We start from the raw sequence: 17,843 nt of genomic DNA on the forward strand, positions 1-17,843 counted from the left end.
CTCATAAAGGCACCAAAACCAACATTGAATGTAATCTAACCGTTATTGTGTATGTATCACAATCTGATTTTGAAACAAAATTCAGTGGGAACCAATTGGACAGAAAGAAAATGTTCGCTTATCTTATAACATAATCCCCAGAAACCAAGCCAAAAAGTAACTAAATACTGTGGGTACTTAAGTTGTAAAACTTGTGTTATTGTCGTATGCAGCTGTGAGTGAAGACTGATTTAGAAAGTCTGCACCATTTAACCCTTGTGTTGTCTTCGCGTCAGCTATGCAACTTTTTCATCAAACAAAGCACTAACAATGTTTTAAAAAGCGACAAAAACGTAAAAAAAAAGGTTGAAAAAAGCATCGAAAAATGTGTCGAAAAAAAGTGTTGATTTTCAGTTTTGACCCGGGAGGACAACACAAGGGTTAAAAAAAGACTCTGCTACCTTTAAGAAGACAGCAGACAAAAGGCAAAAACAAAAAAAGCAGCGACAGAGAATCAACTACCGACATCAGGCGGCTCTAATCGATTATGGTCTGTCGCTGCATCGATGCAGAATCGTCCACATTCAACACCCCTACTGTAAAGTGTGATGAATCTGTGTGGAACAGGCTAAAAAATACAAGACATCACGCCAAATGTCTCACCATTGCATTGCACTCACAGGCTCTGACTTACCAGACCTACATAAACAGTCACGCTATTATATTTTATTTTCAGATTCAAAATAGCTCTTCACCAGCACTTACTGCTCTTCTCCCGACACACAATATGAGACCAGTACGCCTCACTAGGTCAGTCTCACAGGCATTCATTCCAGTCGCCCCCCCCATACAAAAACAACTATGGTCTGAAATCCTTTTTTCATACATTTGGGATGACATTCCCCATTACCATCCATCACATATCTCAAAAAGGCACACACACTGTTCCTTCTCAACAGTTACACTTGCACTCATTGATTGTTCATGTATTGTCCAAGTCTGGTTTACACTGTCAGTATTGTTGTTTTTAGTTGTCTGTTATCTGTCTAGCCCATGCTAATGTTAGCCCATGCTAATGTCCTAAATGTTCCTGTCTTCTGTTCTATGTTTCTGCAGAACAGGAACCGGCTGGAAACCAGTTGTTAAACTGAGTCAGGCCTGTTTATATTGTAACTTAATGTTACTTTTAATCCTTTCCTGTATAGCAAATATCTTCAACGGGGGGTCCAGGATCCCTAAGGGGTCCTCCAAGTCAATGCGGGGGGGCCTCCAAATTAGTCTTAATTTTTGAAGTTTTTTCAAAAATGAAAAACTCTCAACATAAATCTAACATATTATCAAATAGAAATCCCCACTGATGATAGGCTTACTGGCCCATAGTAGGTAGGTAGTAAGGTAGTCACTAAGGTAGCCATCCATAGATACAGGTAATCCTAAGGATTCACATGTATGTTTAATATGAAAACATGATTTATAAAATAGTGCAATCATGCAACAATTTTTAGGCTATTTTAATAGCTTAATATTGTGTGCAAAAAAAGGTATGTATAAAGGTTTTAGGCCACCCTACATGTTTTGTTAAGGCCCAGTTTAATATGCAACTTAATTTTATATAATATATGTAGTAGGGGGTCCCTGATCCGTCTCTCTTTCAGTTAAGGGGTCCTTGGCTTAAAACACGTTGACCCCTGACCCCAACTGTATAATAAATGAAATGAACATTCACATTCACGTTATTCCAAAAATAAGAAATGAAAAAAAAGGTTCGGCAACCAGCAACGTGGAGAGCAGTTGGTCCGACATGGTCAGAAGACTAACCAGTTGTGTAGGTGTCATCGGCTCCGGGCCCCGTCATGGCGGGGTGAGGGTTGTCTGATCTGCGGCCCGTGTTCGTTCGCTGGCTGCAACGAGCCATTTCATTGGCTCGTTCATTGGGTTTAATAAAGCGGAGCGTGCCAACAACATGTCATCTGAGCCGCGAAGCCAAACCTCCCCACGTGCTCCAGATTGGAGAGCAAAGAGAAACAGAGCCGCAGCCCCCCCCCCCCCCCCCCACCCTGGCCATAAGGAGTCTATTATGTTCCTGTGTGTCACGCAGCCATCTTTGTGCCGGCCCCCGGTGCCATGCTGAGGCGTTTGTAAAGGCCCCGCCCGGGCAGAGTGCTGGCACATGGCGGTCAGGACACGCTGCTAAATCCCATTAAGAGTTAGTCCCGAGGACACGAGGCTGCCAGCTCCTGTCAGTCAGCGCCGGGCTGTCACCTCAGGGAGCCGCAACGCTTTCAATTAACCTTAGAAACAGTGATGAGCTTTAATACACCACACAAACATCACAACAACACTACAACCTGAAGAGGACATATTGTTTGACACACATACAGGTCTAAAATATAACTTCATATAGCCCACGTTGCACTTTTCCAAAACATAATTAAAAAGCAGGATTATTATTGAGATACAATAAAAGTGTAAGAAAAGAAATCACAGCGGCAGCCAAGAAGTCATGAGTCGCCCGCAAACACACCATCCTCAGCAATTGTGACCAAAAAATATCATCTAAGTTATTACTTTTGCCCCGACATGAAAGTCTCAAAGCCTCCTTCACTCTATAAGATTCTGAGGAAGAAAAAAACGATGAAGCCTTGATCAATTTATCTTCTTTTTCGGGCTGCACGATATGAGGAAAATATCTAATTGCGATTATTTTGGCTGATGTTGCGATTGCGATATGATTCACGATAATGGAGGGAATGGCCCTTTTTTATCATTATTCTCATTTTCATTGAAATTAAAATGATTAGAGTGTGATTTTTGCGAGGATCTGTACCAAACAAATTTTTCTTTAGTCTGTAGGATAGGATCTGTAGGCCGGGACGTCTCTGCAGCACCACAATACTTTATTTTAGAACGGTTTGACACATATTTGGCCATTAAAGCGTAACTCTCACCAAAAGGCAACCTAGGGTCTTTTTGTGAACTTACCCAAGTCAAACTTTCGTTTTAAAAGCATATTTACGACGGAAGCGCCACTTTTAAGATTCACCGTATTCTCATTTTCTCGGGCAAATGGCCTTTTGAATGGGAGTGCTAGGGGCACTTTTATGCTAGCCTCAAAATAGCTGTTTTTAAAACTCTAAGAAGGCTCGACACAACGTGACACTTTGCTCCAAGTATCACCAGGGACTCTAAACCTTAACGAAAGCGTTGACAACGTTAGTTGTGTACCCAGAGTTTACTGAAAAAGGTTTTGAACAACTCACCGTAGCTCTGGTTGATTCTGGCTGCTACCACCTCGGCAGTCAAAACGAGTCGATACCAAAACAAGTAGCCCCAGATTTAGTAGATCTCGTGGTCAACGGTGTAGTTCATGTGTGGAGCCCCTGGTGATACTTGGAGCAAAGTCTCATGTTGTGTTGAGCCTTCTTAGGGTTTTAAAAATAGCTATTTTGAGGCTAGCATAAAAGTGCCCCTAGCACTCCCATTCAAAAGGCCATTTGACCGAAAACGAGAAAATACGGTGAATCTTAAAAGTGACGCTTCCGTCCTAAATATGCTTTTAAACTAAAGTTTGACTCGGGTACATTCACAAAAAGAGCCTAGGTTGCATTTTGGCGAGAGTTACGCTTTAACAAATATTGCGCCCCCATACCCCCCTCCCCCTCCATCCCTGCGATTTGAATATTGCACTAGTCCATATTGCAATTTCGATACATTTGCGATTAATTGTGCAGCCCTACTTATTATTTTGTCAAATAAGCTCCATGTGTAAGTTTTGAAATGTAAAATGTAACCTCCCTGAAGGTTGATAAAACCCAAAATGAATGACACAAATCAAATAAATATAAATAAAAACAATCTTTAAAGGTACCCATACCCTGGAGGAAGGGACACCAAAGACATAGATGATATGCTCAAAAAGGTTTTTAAAAGATACAGATTCAAGATAAATATTTAGAACAACCTCCACAAATCTGATAACTACATGAGAGTAATTATAAGATATTGCCATAAAAATACCTCACAGTGGGAATAAAACAACTTGTGTACCAGACGCAAGTCTCAAAGAACTTTCTTTGCTGAACTTAACTTTTAATGTTTCGAAGGTAGTTTTAAAACGATGTCGCAAAAACATGCAATTTTCATAAAAACCTGACATATTCCTCTGGGGTCTGAACACATTTTGTCACTTTGTGCTGAATATTTTTAGTGAAAATGTTAAGGCATGTCTGAAATCTCTGAGACATTAAAAACATTAATATGCTGTGATAAAAGGAAGAAGGTATTTTAAGTGTCTGCCTCTTTTGTTGCACTTTGTAGTCCCCCCCATGTTTAATTATGTCTAATAGTTTTAATCATCTGCAACAACCAAAAGGCTGTATACCTGAGGAAGATGCTAAATCACTTTTACTATTAAGGATAAAGTTGTACAGTATTTGGTTTCTGTAGAGAAACTGGGTGGCGGTTATAATTTATTTTCCTTTAAGTTTACCATCACACCACCTCTCTCATCCTTCCTTCCTTCCTTCCTTCCTCTCCCTCCTTGGCCTTGCTGCTCCTCTGCTTGGCCGCCTCTCTGTATCGGCCCACAGCGGCGCACTGAGACGCGTCTAATCCTCTTTTGATGAACTTGGTTAATAGACCTCCTGCAGTGGTCTTCTGGCTCTGTTCATTAGGCAGCACACGACCCTGTCCACGCCCCCGGGAGCACGCACTGCGCGTTCTCGCGGCTCCCATCTCCATAAATTCACCCATCAAAAGTGAAGAAAAGTTGAACGCGTGTTACTTTGTTGGAAGTTCTCCGTGAACTCACCGTGTTTGGTCTTTGGGTCCAATCTTATAAAGTGATGGCACCGAGTAAAAGCCTCTTCATCTCTGTGGAGCCGGAGGGGGGAGTCGGCCCCGAGCTTCCTGCGGCTCTCCACGCCGACATCCAGGCTCTGCTACAACGGAGCCACGCTCAGGAGCGCCCGGGGGCCGAGCGCGCCAGACGCGTCTGCGACCACCGGGACACTCCGTGCGCCATCGTGGAGCTCCGGCTGGGGCCCGGCGGCGGCGGGGGCGGCGCGCTGCACTACCTCCAGCCGGACAAGTGCGCTTTGGAGCGCGCGCAGAAACGGAGACGCCTCGCTGCCAACGCCCGGGAGAGGAGGAGGATGCTGGGGCTCAACGTCGCCTTCGACCGGCTGCGGAGCGTCATCCCCAACCTGGAGAGCGACAAGAAGCTCTCCAAATCGGAGACGCTCCAAATGGCGCAGATTTACATCGCCACCCTCAGCGAGCTGCTCGAGGAGGGAGCCTCGGTACCGAGCCGCGCGCCACGGCCCCCCGGGGGGGGCACTCAGCCCTCACAGGGGACCACACATGTGGCGGGGGAGCGACCGGCTCCAGCCAGGGACTTTCACACCGGGAAGAGCAGCGCAGGCCCGGCGCGCACAGAGGAGAGAACCAACGGGACGAAATGACATGTAAAAACTGAATGACTATTTTAAAAATGAGTTTCCCCCAGTGTATTGCAAGCCTGGTGGCCCACCGGGCCTAAGTCGCGCCCCCCCCCCACCAGGCCTAAGCCACTGGGAATTATTTTTTAATGTATTTTTAAGACTTTTTAAACTACAGTTCCAGTGGGGCGGCTCGGTTGGAAACTTAGTCATATTTTCAAATCTCCAGTTAGCTTATAAGACTTAATGTAGAGCCCTATGGAATCGGTATTATAGTTTTTTTTTATTATGAATTTGGCTATTCTGTCCATGGTTCTGTTATCCCAGAAACTACTGGGCTCTACATTACCGCTGCCATCAGGCTGGGACTGGCCCCCGGCCCCCAGCCGGACACTTGCCAGCGAGTTAAACAGGTTTTCTGGGGAATAACTTTTTTCTACAATACTGTATTACTGTATATTATGAGTTCCCTGCAGTAAGAAGAGAGATTAAGGTCCAAGATTTATGCAATTTGTCATTATTTTTCTAAGAAATATGTATTTCAGATGTGGTCCTGGTGTCTAAAAGTGTACATGTTGTTGACATAAATTAATGCTCTTTGTGCTGTTGGCAAGAAATATATATATATATTATTATATAACACATATTGTTTTGTCATTATGAGCTTGGTCATCATTTGTAGCAGAGTTTGTGTCTTAAAAAAAGAAAAAAAATTCCAATAATTTGAAAAAGTTTGCAGACAAAAGAGAAAAGTTTTTTTTCCAGCTAAATTCACCTTTCAAAGTAAAGTTCAGGGCAGAGGATTCTGGGAAATGATCATCAACGAACACAGACAAGACACGCGAAGTACTGAAAGTAGCAATTTTTATTATTTTAAAATTATGTACAGGTAACCAAAGACATCAGTCTGCAAATTGGTACAAAGATCAAGTTTTTCCTGCAGGTGGCTTGTTAAGAAGCTCTCGGTCCGTCCAAAACAACAACACGACTGGGAGAAAAGGCTTTAGAAAATGAAAAATAGAGTCAGATTCAGAAAAGTAGAGTCTACTGGTCTAAATTAAATTTAATCCCCGCCACCCCCCCTCCCCCAAACCCACCCCCCGTTTCCCATCAACCTCTCCTCCTACGTGAGGAAATCAATTTATGTACAAGAACTATGTACAAAAAGCTCTTCCATTCATTCTTCCAGACGTCTGTGAATAAAGCTCTTGTAAACTTTAAAAAAAAACAAAGGAGTGTGAGGGTTAAGCTCTGTGTGTCTGTGTGTGTGTGTGTGTGTGTGTGTGTGTGTGTGTGTGTGTGTGTGTGTGTGTGTGTGTGTGTGTGATCACAGACAAATGCAAATTAACGTGGATGAACATGCTCGGTGACACGCGCTCGATTACACTTAAACTCTCTAAATCAAAAGAGAGACTAACATCTCTGCCCCCCCCCCCGATTATTTAAGAAGATACAAACTTAACAGACTGTCTGGGGGAAACACACACACGTGTTTTCCCGCCGTGATGGCTAAACCCTCGGGGGGTGGGGGGGAGAGAGTTAAAAAGGAAACTATTCATTTGAACTTAAAGTTTTAAATTGGGATTTTTGCTCAGACAAGGGGGTGTCTGCTGATAAATACAAAAAAATTATATATTTATATATGTAACATTGTTTTGTGGGAAAGCATCGAAGCCAGATCATCACTTCTGATTTTGTCAAACGGTCATTTTTTGGGTTCTCGGTGTTGGAAAGTGACTCATCGTAATCGTTATGAGCCCGGGATCGCTCGGAGAGCTTTTCTTATTGATTTTGATTTATTATTGTCAAGTAGGAAGCCACATGTTCATATTTAACATCTCTTTTAAAATGGTTCCTCTGCGTGTCGACATGCTTCACCGCGGCGAACAGGACGGCGCAAAGACAAGTCGTCCCTTCTGAATTAGTTTTATTAATGTTAATAAATCACTAAATGTTGAATGAATAACCAATGCAGTGAAAGACGCCGTCCAGAGAGATTCTTCTTCATATTTGTGCTGATTACTAATCTTTAAAGTATCAAACGAACAAGTTCTTACCCATCTATCTACTTGAAGGTCTCTACATAAGAGTGACATGACACTGTCATGAATATATGACACATGAACCCTAACCATAACCCTAACTTGTCATGACAAAAAATGAATGACACTTATGAAAAGAAATGTTATAACGTTTATGACTTGTTTTTTAATGTTTATGACACGTAATGACACTCTTATGTAGATACCGTCAATGCAGCACTTGACGGAATACCTCCTTCCTGTAATGTGTGAGTCAAAGGGATCAGAGGAGGATGTTTCCATCAAAAATCCTTAAACTTTGGGATTAAACAGCTATAGGTGAAGTCTTTCTGGATACAAACAACCAAACAGGAAGAAAAAAAGAAATAAAAAGTATCAACTTGATCTTTGAACACCTCTCCGCTGGTGGTTGGGTTCAAAGGAAAGCAGCTCGCCTTCACCTCCCAGACCAGGGGCACCTGGGCTACCTTTGTGCTCTAATTGAAGGCTGGGTGGGGGGCTGAAGGAGGATGTGGAGTGAGAGGGCGATCGATTCTTTGGAGAGTTTCTACTTTTAGTTCTACGTTCAAAGTTTGCAGAGTTTCAACAACCTGGAGGGTCATTCCGTTTTAGTCTCAGGTGTGTTGTTGGCTGTGCGCTCGGCATGCTGGGAGAAGCATCGGGTTTTTCGATAACGGCACAAGCCCACCAACTGATTTGAAATCAGCTGGTTTGCTGAAGAGGCTAGAGAGGGGAAGAACACCTCTTACTTCCAAAGGGACGACTTCTCTGGTTATATATGGATGAAAACTCCCTAAAAACAGACTCACAAAAAGGACTCCTGGACTCCTGACATGAGGGTGAAGGAGTTTCATGGTGCGGGCAAAGAGAGGAACCAGGAATTAGGAGAAGGTTCAGAAAAGACATGCTGTCGTCATCACCACCATACACTGTGCTTCTGGCAGCAATGGTCATCGTTCCGTGACGAAGAGTTGGATGAGGCAGACAAGATGAAATCCACACCATCAAAACAGCCAAAGGTGCCGCCGCCATACATACCTAAACCAAAACTGAGTTCTTCTCACAGGCCCTCCAGTCCAGAACCACCTAAAAGAAACGTGGACTCTCTTCTGAGCCCGGGTCAAGGCGCTCTCCTCGGCACAGCCGAAACAGAGCACGAGAACCCAATCACCGGGGCCCGAGAGGAGGACGCCACTCCAGGGGAAAAGGCTCTCGGGTCTCGGATGACACCTTCACTCCAAATCGGTCACCAATCAATACGAAGGCGCGGGGGAAGTGTGTGTGTGTGTGTGGGGGGGAGAGACTTTAAAAGGAAACGTATCAAAAGCAAAACAAATCTAAAGAAAACTGCTGGAGAAAAAAAATCATCGTTCTGACCAACTTTCATAAATAGAGGACAGGTTGGGGTTAAAATGAAAATACTGACTTCGATTGTATCTTAAATAAAATAAAAATCTGACCACAGCTGGGTGGGGGGGGGGGGCATACCTCATAAAGTAATAATACATTTGAGTTCATCTCAAGTCAATTTAGAAGGAGTAAAAAAAATAAAAAAAACTCCCTTTTCATTCAGTTATGTTGGAGCTTCCACCGCTGAAACCATGACACCGAAAACTGCCTTTAACTGGACGATGTCTGGTCACCACACGCAGAGGAAGATGATGATGAAGAACAGGTGTTTGTCGGGTGTGTGTGTGTGTGTTCCAGGAGTGAACTTAATCTGAGATGAGGATGGTGGTGACGAAGATTAATGAGATGGTTGTTGTGGTGTGTGTGTGTGTGTGTATATGTTGTTTTGTGTGTGTGTGTGTGTGTGAAAGGCTTCTCTCTAGCAGTGCTCCAGATAGTCAATGATCCGGGAGATGGACTTCTGTCCTGTGGTGCCGACGTCACACTGCAGAGAGAAAGTAGAGTTCAGTTTCCACACACACACAACGACATCTGCATGCAACAAGCCTGTACACACACACACACACACACACACACACACACACACACACACACACACACACACACACACACACACACACACACACACACACACACACACACACACACACACACACACACACACACACACAAAGCCTGTTCTAACAGACACACACAGAGACAAACACACACATTGTCCTTTTGTTCATAAATAGATGCAGGATTAGTTTTTCCAGACTGAAGATAGTCCTGGTCTGATGGGACACTGACTGGTTTTTGGGTGATCTGCCCTTTTTGAACCTGCTGATAAAAATGCCGTGTTTCCTCTATGTCGATTTGGAAACGGTGGCCCACCAAGCCAAAACAGACCTGCCCCCACTGCTAAAAAATAAATAAATATAAAAAAAAAATCCTAAAAGGGAACACTCAAATGGCTTATTTTAGATCTTATCTTTTATTGTTATTATTAACATATTATATAATAGTTTTTTTGATCAGTAATTAATGTGGTAACAGTGTCAGGTGTTTGAGAACAGTGTCTGTGTGAATTCAATCTTTTCCTTTACGTAATAAAACTGCACTAAAGCTCTAATAGAAGCTAGAACATGCATTGTCAAGTGAAAGGTAACTGCAGTACAAAAGTGTTCTTTCAGTGTTTCCTCTGACCCGGATGAGCAGGACTTCACATGTCGGCACATTTAAAGCCATCACTCAATGGAATATTAAGACCTGTAGTTCCATCAGAAGTTTCAAATTTCAATTAAAATGTTATTTAAAAAACAATCAACTCTACAACCATTAATATCCTGGTTTTTTTTTTACTTTTATTTTTCAACATGGTGCTGAACTACGAAAGACCAGTTGACCCTTCACAGCAGCAAGAGACAAGTTAAAATCTCATGTTACTATATTTTCCTAAATGAAAAATGTGTGTGTGTGTGTGTGTGTGTGTGTGTGTGTGTGTGTGTGTGTGTGTGTGTGTGTGTGTGTGTTTGACAATGTGCACTATAGATTGATGTAGGATTTGTGATCTGTCTTCTTGTTTTTGTTAGCCTGGCTCCGCCCTCCTACGTACTTCCGCTCAATTTTCATTTCCGTCTTCACTTCAGTACTCCGTCTGGGTTTGCGGTATAGTCTTGGGTTTTCTCCGACCAAATATTTGGCGGTCCAATCAGCGAACAGAGGGAGTGGCTGAGTAAGACGACGTTGAGGGCGTGCACTAGTTTGAGTTGTAGTTCCGTAATGGCGGCGGAGAAAGACGCGAGCGAAGCCATTCGGTCAGAATATCCAGAAGTTAAAGCCCGAGCAAGACCAATCTTCGCCGAGTTGTGTTGGTGGCCGTGATGTCGTGGCCCTCCTCCCCACGGGGTTCGGGAACAGTTTGATTTTCCAGCTCGCTCCGTTAGTGGTGAAGGAGTTGGCTAAGGCTAACGCTAGCGATGCTAAGGCTAACGCTAGCGATGCTATGCCGACATCACGACCAAACGTTAGCGATTGGTTATGGCAGATCCAGAGTGGCTCTGGGCAGATCCAATAGTTTTAAACTTTAACAGAGTACCCGCCTTCAAGGAAGTTAACACTACCAGAGTCTGGTAGGACCAGGCTAATGTACCAGAGTCTGGTAGGACCAGGCTAGTGTACCAGAGTCTGGTAGGACCAGGCTAATGTACCAGAGTCTGGTAGGACCAGGCTAATGGACCAGAGTCTGGTAGGACCAGGCTAATGGACCAGAGTCTGGTAGGACCAGGCTAATGGACCAGAGTCTGGTAGGACCAGGCTAATGGACCAGAGTGTGGTAGGACCAGGCTAGTGGACCAGAGTGTGGTATGGTAGGACCAGGCTAGTGGACCAGAGTGTGGTAGGACCAGGCTAGTGGACCAGAGTCTGGTAGGACCAGGCTAATGGACCAGAGTCTGGTAGGACCAGGCTAATGGACCAGAGTGTGGTAGGACCAGGCTAGTGGACCAGAGTCTGGTAGGACCAGGCTAGTGGACCAGAGTCTGGTAGGACCAGGCTAGTGGACCAGAGTCTGGTAGGACCAGACTAATGGACCAGAGTCTGGTAGGACCAGGCTAGTGGACCAGAGTCTGGTAGGACCAGGCTAGGTTTTTGTTGGATGTTGTCGTGTTTTTACTGTTGGTTTTAAATTGTGGACTGCCTAGGGACTGCAGATGTAAATTAGCCTAAGGCTACCTCTGGTACAACGCATCAAATGGCAACATTTATGTTAAAAATTGTACATGGTCCCTAACAAATGACTAAAAATAAAATAAAATGAATGAATGAAGTTAGGGAGAAATCCTTAATTGTTTCACATCAAGACATCAATTAGACCATCAACATTTCTGTTCATCTCTGTTGGTTCTTTTTTTCACGTCATTTAACAGTTCCAAACTAGGTGACTTGCAGACAAAGATGATGTTCTCTGAAGAGCTGCGACTCACCGTGAGGTTCATGAAGTTGAGGAACTTTTTCAGCATTTCTGTCATGATGGAGAAATCTCCTTTCGGCAGGTTGTCTCTCACAGTAGTCACATTCAACTGGTGGAGACACACAGACAGAGTTAAAAAGTGTGATACACACAAAATGAAGAATCGGGAGATGTTAATGTGGTTAACATTTACAGCTACACTCCGATAATTATGAGTGCATATTGTATTGATCTAAGGTTTTATATGTGGATGTTTGCATGTACCAATGTGTGTGCGTCCAATAGTGTGTGTGTAAATGTCTTCAACAGTGTGTATCCGACAGGAATTCAGTGGATGACATGTGGATTTGCTGATCCTGACCAGTGCAACCTTTCAGACAAGCTAAATAATGACGTAGCATTAATTAGACGTAATAGTCTGGATTAAAAGGGATGGAAATCCTTAAAAGTTGCACATTATGCAGAAAGAAATTAAACTTATGCGCTTGCATGTTGAGCTCTTTGGCAAAGGTGCTGATGCTGATGTTATACAAAACAAACAGCGGGGTACACCAGTCCACAAAACAGAAATATTGAGAGAGAATGCTTCTATATCCGGCCTCTTTCTTGTTGTGTAAGAGTGAGTGAGTGAGTTTGAGTGGGAGTGCGTGAGTGTGTCTCACTCACCGTGCTCCCCTGACACAGGCAGCCCAGCAGCAGTGCTGTGTAGGAGGCCACGATGCTGTCCTCCATGTGCTTCCCTGCATGCTGCAGAGCTGAGAGTAGGAGGAGGAAGATGATGATGATGATGAGGAAGACATGAAAACCATGTTCAGGTCTTGTGTTCTTACATGTACACACTCAGGCCGCGATCATTTGCTGTGGAGTTAAATGACGTCGGGTGTTTTTGCAAGGCGTTCAGGTTACCTTGCACTGCAGCTGGATTTTCACAATATCACGTGATCCTACAAGAATCACGGGATGCATCAATGCATTTCTGTCCGAACTAGGGCTGGGCGATATATCGATATTAATATCGATATCGTGATATGAGACTAGATATCGTCTTAGATTTTGGATATCGTAATATCGTGATATGACATAAGTGTCTTTTCCTAGTTTTAAAGGCTTCATTACAGTGAAGTGATGTACTTTTCTGAACTTACCAGACTGTTCTAGCTCTTCTATTATTAATGATTATTTATCTAAAATCTAAGTGTGAAGATATTTTGCGAGAGCACCAACTGTCAACTCTAGAATATATCGTCGCAATATCGATATTGAGGTATTTGGTCAAGAATATCGTGATATCTGGTTTTCTCTATATCGCCCAGCCCTGTATTAGAAAATATGGGATGTAGAAATAAGCGCTGAAAATGTGTAGAAGAAAAATTTAACAATTTAAAACTGAAAAAAAAAGGCATCGAAAAGGTTGACGGGAAGACAACACAAGGGTTAATCAGAATTTATGTTTACATTTTATTGTTATTTGAGCATTGAACCAGGTGAAGAAACCTTTTTATTATTTATTCATTTGATTTTGCAACTGTTCACTGAAATAGCCAGTTTCTATGAAACTACATGTGACCTGTCATATTTGGCTTTGACTTTGACTGAACATTTGCTCTCACTTTGCGGAAAAAATATCGGGATATATATCGTATATCGATATTCAGCCAAAATATATCGGGATATGATTTTCGGTCCATATCGCCCAGCCCTAGTCCGAACCAATCGGCGTACAGCGAGGAGCTTCTGGCAGCCACCGCCGTGGTTTAGGTGAGTGACAGAGACGGTTTAAAATATCTTTGACTGAAAGTGCACTTTAGATGGTTCCGTGTAACAAACCACCTGGCCTCGCCGGGTTAGCGTTCAGGTAGTCTATATCCGCCGGATGTCACTCTTTTCGCCCGGATGTCTGTTACCTTCCTCTTTCTCTGTGTCGGCGTTCTAACCTCTGGTGGATTTGTGAGGACTATGGTTAACTGCTCCTCAGATCTCTGCAGGGTAAATCCAGACAGCTAGCTAGACTATCTGTCCAATCTGAGTTTTCTGCTGCACGACTAAAACTACTTTTGAACGTTACACATGTTCCACCAAAACAAGTTCCTTCCAGAGGCTATTTAGCAGAGGCACCGTGGCTCCGCCCGGTGCTTAGCGGTGCCCAATACGATTGTGATTGGTTTAAAGAAATGCCAATAAACCAGAGAATGTTTTTCTCCCATCCTGGAATGCTTTGTGTAGTCACTAGACCCTCCTCCGCAGCGCTGTGGAGGAAGGTCTGGCAAAGCGAGACTAGCGTTCAGGGCGCTCCACGCAAACGCAAAAGCAGCGAGCAAAACGCTTCATGCTAAACGATTACAAAAAGCTGCCCCAGGCTTCTCAAACGCGCTCTGTCTGATCGGGGCCTCGAGCCGGTAACTTCCAGAAACCACAACCACAACCACAACCACAGCAACCACAACCACAGCAACCACAACCACAGCAACCACAACCACAGCAACCACAACCACAACCACAGCAACCACAACCACAGCCACAACCACAGCAACAGCAACAACAACGTGGCTGTTACCTTTGTTGAGGTCCAGCTCCTCGTCCTCCTCCTCCTTTTCCTTCTTCTTCTTTTCATCCTCCGGTTTCTCTACGTTGTTGTCGTTGGAAACCCACTGGATCTCCCCGCCCGTCTCCTGCCACTCGCCGCTCTTGTCCAGCGCAGGCTTCGGCGCCTCCTTGATGAGGTCATCCGTCTGCGCCTCGGCCTGGATGGCGGCCCGCTCCCGCTGGAGGAACAGCTGACGAGGACAAACACAAAGACGGTTCACTTAAAAAAAAAACCTGGTCATCAAACTCTGCGTAGCAGGATAGTGAAAATTAGGGAACGTCTGTATGTGTATGCTTTAAAGAGCCCTCTAATAGTCATTTATAGCATATTATTCATATTTGTACTCTTGGGGGTCTACTAGAATAGGTAGACATAGCCTGACAAGCCAGACCCACATCCAGATGTTGAGATCTGGGAACTCACCATTGACGGAGCTCGATCCAGGGGCGGGATAAATGGTTGTCTTTCAAATTCCCTCTGCACGTAATAGGATAGCTCTACAACCAGGCAGAGCAACGAAGAAGGTAGCGGAGCTAGTTGATGGATTAAACTTTTGCCGTATCCGGTCGGCAAAATTACGAACACATCTTCCTTTTTTAAGAATGATTTCTGTGCCGTTCTTTGTTCTTTTATCAAAGAAAAGCTGAACTCCAAGTCTTCCAGAAGCCCCGCCCACCGACTCTATACACGATGTGATTGGCCTGACCAAAATTTGGTTTTTGCAGCTTGAAAGTCAACAGAGAGTGCCTAGACCCCCCCTGGCTGCCAAATAACTTTGCTGCCACTAGGGGGAGTCTAGATTTCTAGGCTAAGGTAGACATGCTTTTATGTTCAGAAAACATTAGGCTGCTCACACTGCCCATTGTTTTGAAAGGCTCTACACAAACAACTTTACATCTACCGTTTTAATTCATGTAAAAACCACTCTGTTCAATCTTTTAAAGCCGTTGTGTTCAAAGTTCCCCAAGCCATGTTGATTAAGTTCATCTTAATTTCAACATTTACTGCGTTTCAAATGTTCCTGAAAGTCATTTCTTCAAACCTGACATCAGAACAATCATTCCATCCGTCATTACTTTGAATAAATGTCCCATCCTGTCCATTCTTATCTTTCCCAACTATTTTCACTTTTCACAATAACTCTTTCCACCTCTCCTCTCCCGTTTCTTTCCGTTTGTCATCAGGCTGCGGTTGCTGATTCTAGCGTCGACCTCGCTGGAAGAGCATCAGCCAGATGGGATTAGAACGGGATGATTCGATTTAGAAGCAGCTTTAATGGTGCTCGTGGGAAACTGATCTGCCACGGCAGTACAGAACCAAGCACAGACGAGACTGGGCGTAAGCGACAAGGATAATACGACTATTAATTGACACTCTTAAATATAAACGTTATCCCTGTGAAATATTTCTAATACAGCACCTGCTGCAGAAATGATTCCGATGCTGCTTGTACTCACCAAACTGTGGAAAGAATGATACTGTAGGTCATACCTTATCAGGGCTGGGAGCAACGCAAATGACATTTCGTTCCAGTAAGGTTTTTTCTCTCTATCTCTGGACTATTTGTACAAATAGGCCAACATTGATGATACACTTACTAAGTAAGGTAGCCATTATGGTAGCCATCCACAGATACAGTTTACCTTAAAAAGGGATGGTTGGGAGTAATTTCACCCTAGGGTCCTTCGCACCATGACCTCGAGCCAAACTGACACACACACTGACACACACTGACACACACACCTGTACAAGTGCAGCGATGGCGCTGAGTGGGCCGGTGCAGGTGATGTCCTGGAGCGGAGGGTTCAGCAGGACGGTGGAGTCGCAGGGACCCTGACCCCCCTCCATCTCCATCTCCATCAGACAGTACTTGTTCCGGGCACTGTACTCCACCAGGTTGATCAGCAGGCCCAGACCCTGAACGCCACACACACACACAGTCAGAGGTGTTCATTTAACACACACACAAAGACTCTGGTACCGTGTCATTTTAACTTCAAGTCTGATAAAGTATCGGTCCTTTTAAACAGCTTGCAAAGTACTGTGCCATATCTGCTATTATTGGCAGCCGCCACATATGGTGGAGACTCTGCTACTTATACCCTTAAGAACTGAGTATTGTGCTACTTATACCCTTAAGAACTGAGTATTGTGCTACTTATACCCTTAAGAACTGAGTATTGTGCTACTTATACCCTTAAGCAGTGAGTTTTGTGCTTGTTAAATGATATTGTGAAGATCTGCTGCGTGTCACTGGTCCATGAGTTGTGTGTGTGTATTGTACTGCATCTGTAATATTTGTGTCCCTGTACTATTTTTCTTTATGTGGACATAAATAAATGGTTAAAATGTGTGTGTGTGTGTGTGTGTGTGTGTGTGTGTGTGTGTGTGTGTGTGTGTGTGTGTGTGTGTGTGTGTGACTCACCAGTACTCTGATGTCGAACCTCTGCTCTTGTGGAAGATACTGAGGTACTTTGAGAACACAGTTCAGAGCCGTCATTATTAAATCCTCCTGCTCTCCTGTCTTCGTGCTGCCCCACTCTGCAAACACACACAAACACACAATCCACTCAAATTAATCAACATTTTAGTTTCCAGCAGAACTCCCGGAAAACGTGTTAATGATCCGTTTGTGCGTGCTAACCGTTGTCGTGCGTCAGGTTGAGCAGGACTCCTATAATGGCCCTCATACAGTCCTCCACGGCTTTCCCCACGGCTCCGTCTGAGTTCAGCTCCCTGCTGTAACGCTGGATCATCTCCTCGCACCTCCGCAACGCCCTGAGAGGAGGAGGAGAAGGGAGTAAGGAGAACAGTTAAAAAAAAACAACCTTTGTTTGGATCAAAGGACTGCACAGTTCACCTCCCTCACTTTGATATCTCTCTATTAGTGGGTTTAGCATGTATAGGTCCTGAGCATGTATGTAATTCCTGTGTTCAAGGTGTGTGCAACTGTACTAACTAGTGAAAATTGTGAACTTCCCATCACGGGAAAAAAAAATCAAGGCATTCTTCTTCTTTACACCGATAACATGAAAAACAAGAACTTTATTTCGGTTTACAACAAAAGCTCTTGATGTGAAGCTACCTCTCCAACCTAACCTAGCTGCAAGACAAGACAATGATTCGATGAATTCAATGATCGTACTAAAATTAACTGAAAGAAATCTCTGCACACTTGAAAGTATGACAGGTGTGTAGGAGGACAGCCCATTTGAAAAAGGAATTGATCAAGCTACCTGATATAACCTTCATCATACACACACCGACGATGAAGGTTACTTAGACTGAAACGCTGTATATATATATATATATATATATATATATATATACCAGCCTTAGTGCGGATTGTTTTTGACCACAGCTTTCCTGCGGATTAACCTACTTTGTCTTATTAGAAGATAAATAAAAATGTTACAGTCACTTGTTCACAACCAACACAA

General features: G+C 43.8%; 1 protein-coding gene across 1 annotated transcript in view; it reads right to left on the bottom strand.

Annotated features, from left to right (window-relative positions):
- Positions 1-7,960: 7,960 nt before the first annotated feature.
- Positions 7,961-17,843, bottom strand: part of waplb (WAPL cohesin release factor b) — a 43,372-nt gene continuing 33,489 nt past the window's right edge. Inside the window, exons 14-20 of the mRNA XM_028567839.1 lie at positions 17,048-17,181; positions 16,829-16,944; positions 16,147-16,320; positions 14,374-14,593; positions 12,486-12,574; positions 11,833-11,928; positions 7,961-9,353 (exon numbers count right to left, since the gene is read on the bottom strand). Of these exons, the coding sequence (XP_028423640.1) occupies positions 9,288-9,353; positions 11,833-11,928; positions 12,486-12,574; positions 14,374-14,593; positions 16,147-16,320; positions 16,829-16,944; positions 17,048-17,181 (895 nt within the window). The 3' untranslated portion in view covers positions 7,961-9,287. The remainder of the gene's footprint in view (positions 9,354-11,832; positions 11,929-12,485; positions 12,575-14,373; positions 14,594-16,146; positions 16,321-16,828; positions 16,945-17,047; positions 17,182-17,843) is intronic.

The sequence above is a fragment of the Perca flavescens genome, chromosome 21, assembly GCF_004354835.1.
Source record: "Perca flavescens isolate YP-PL-M2 chromosome 21, PFLA_1.0, whole genome shotgun sequence".
Taxonomy (NCBI): domain Eukaryota; kingdom Metazoa; phylum Chordata; class Actinopteri; order Perciformes; family Percidae; genus Perca; species Perca flavescens.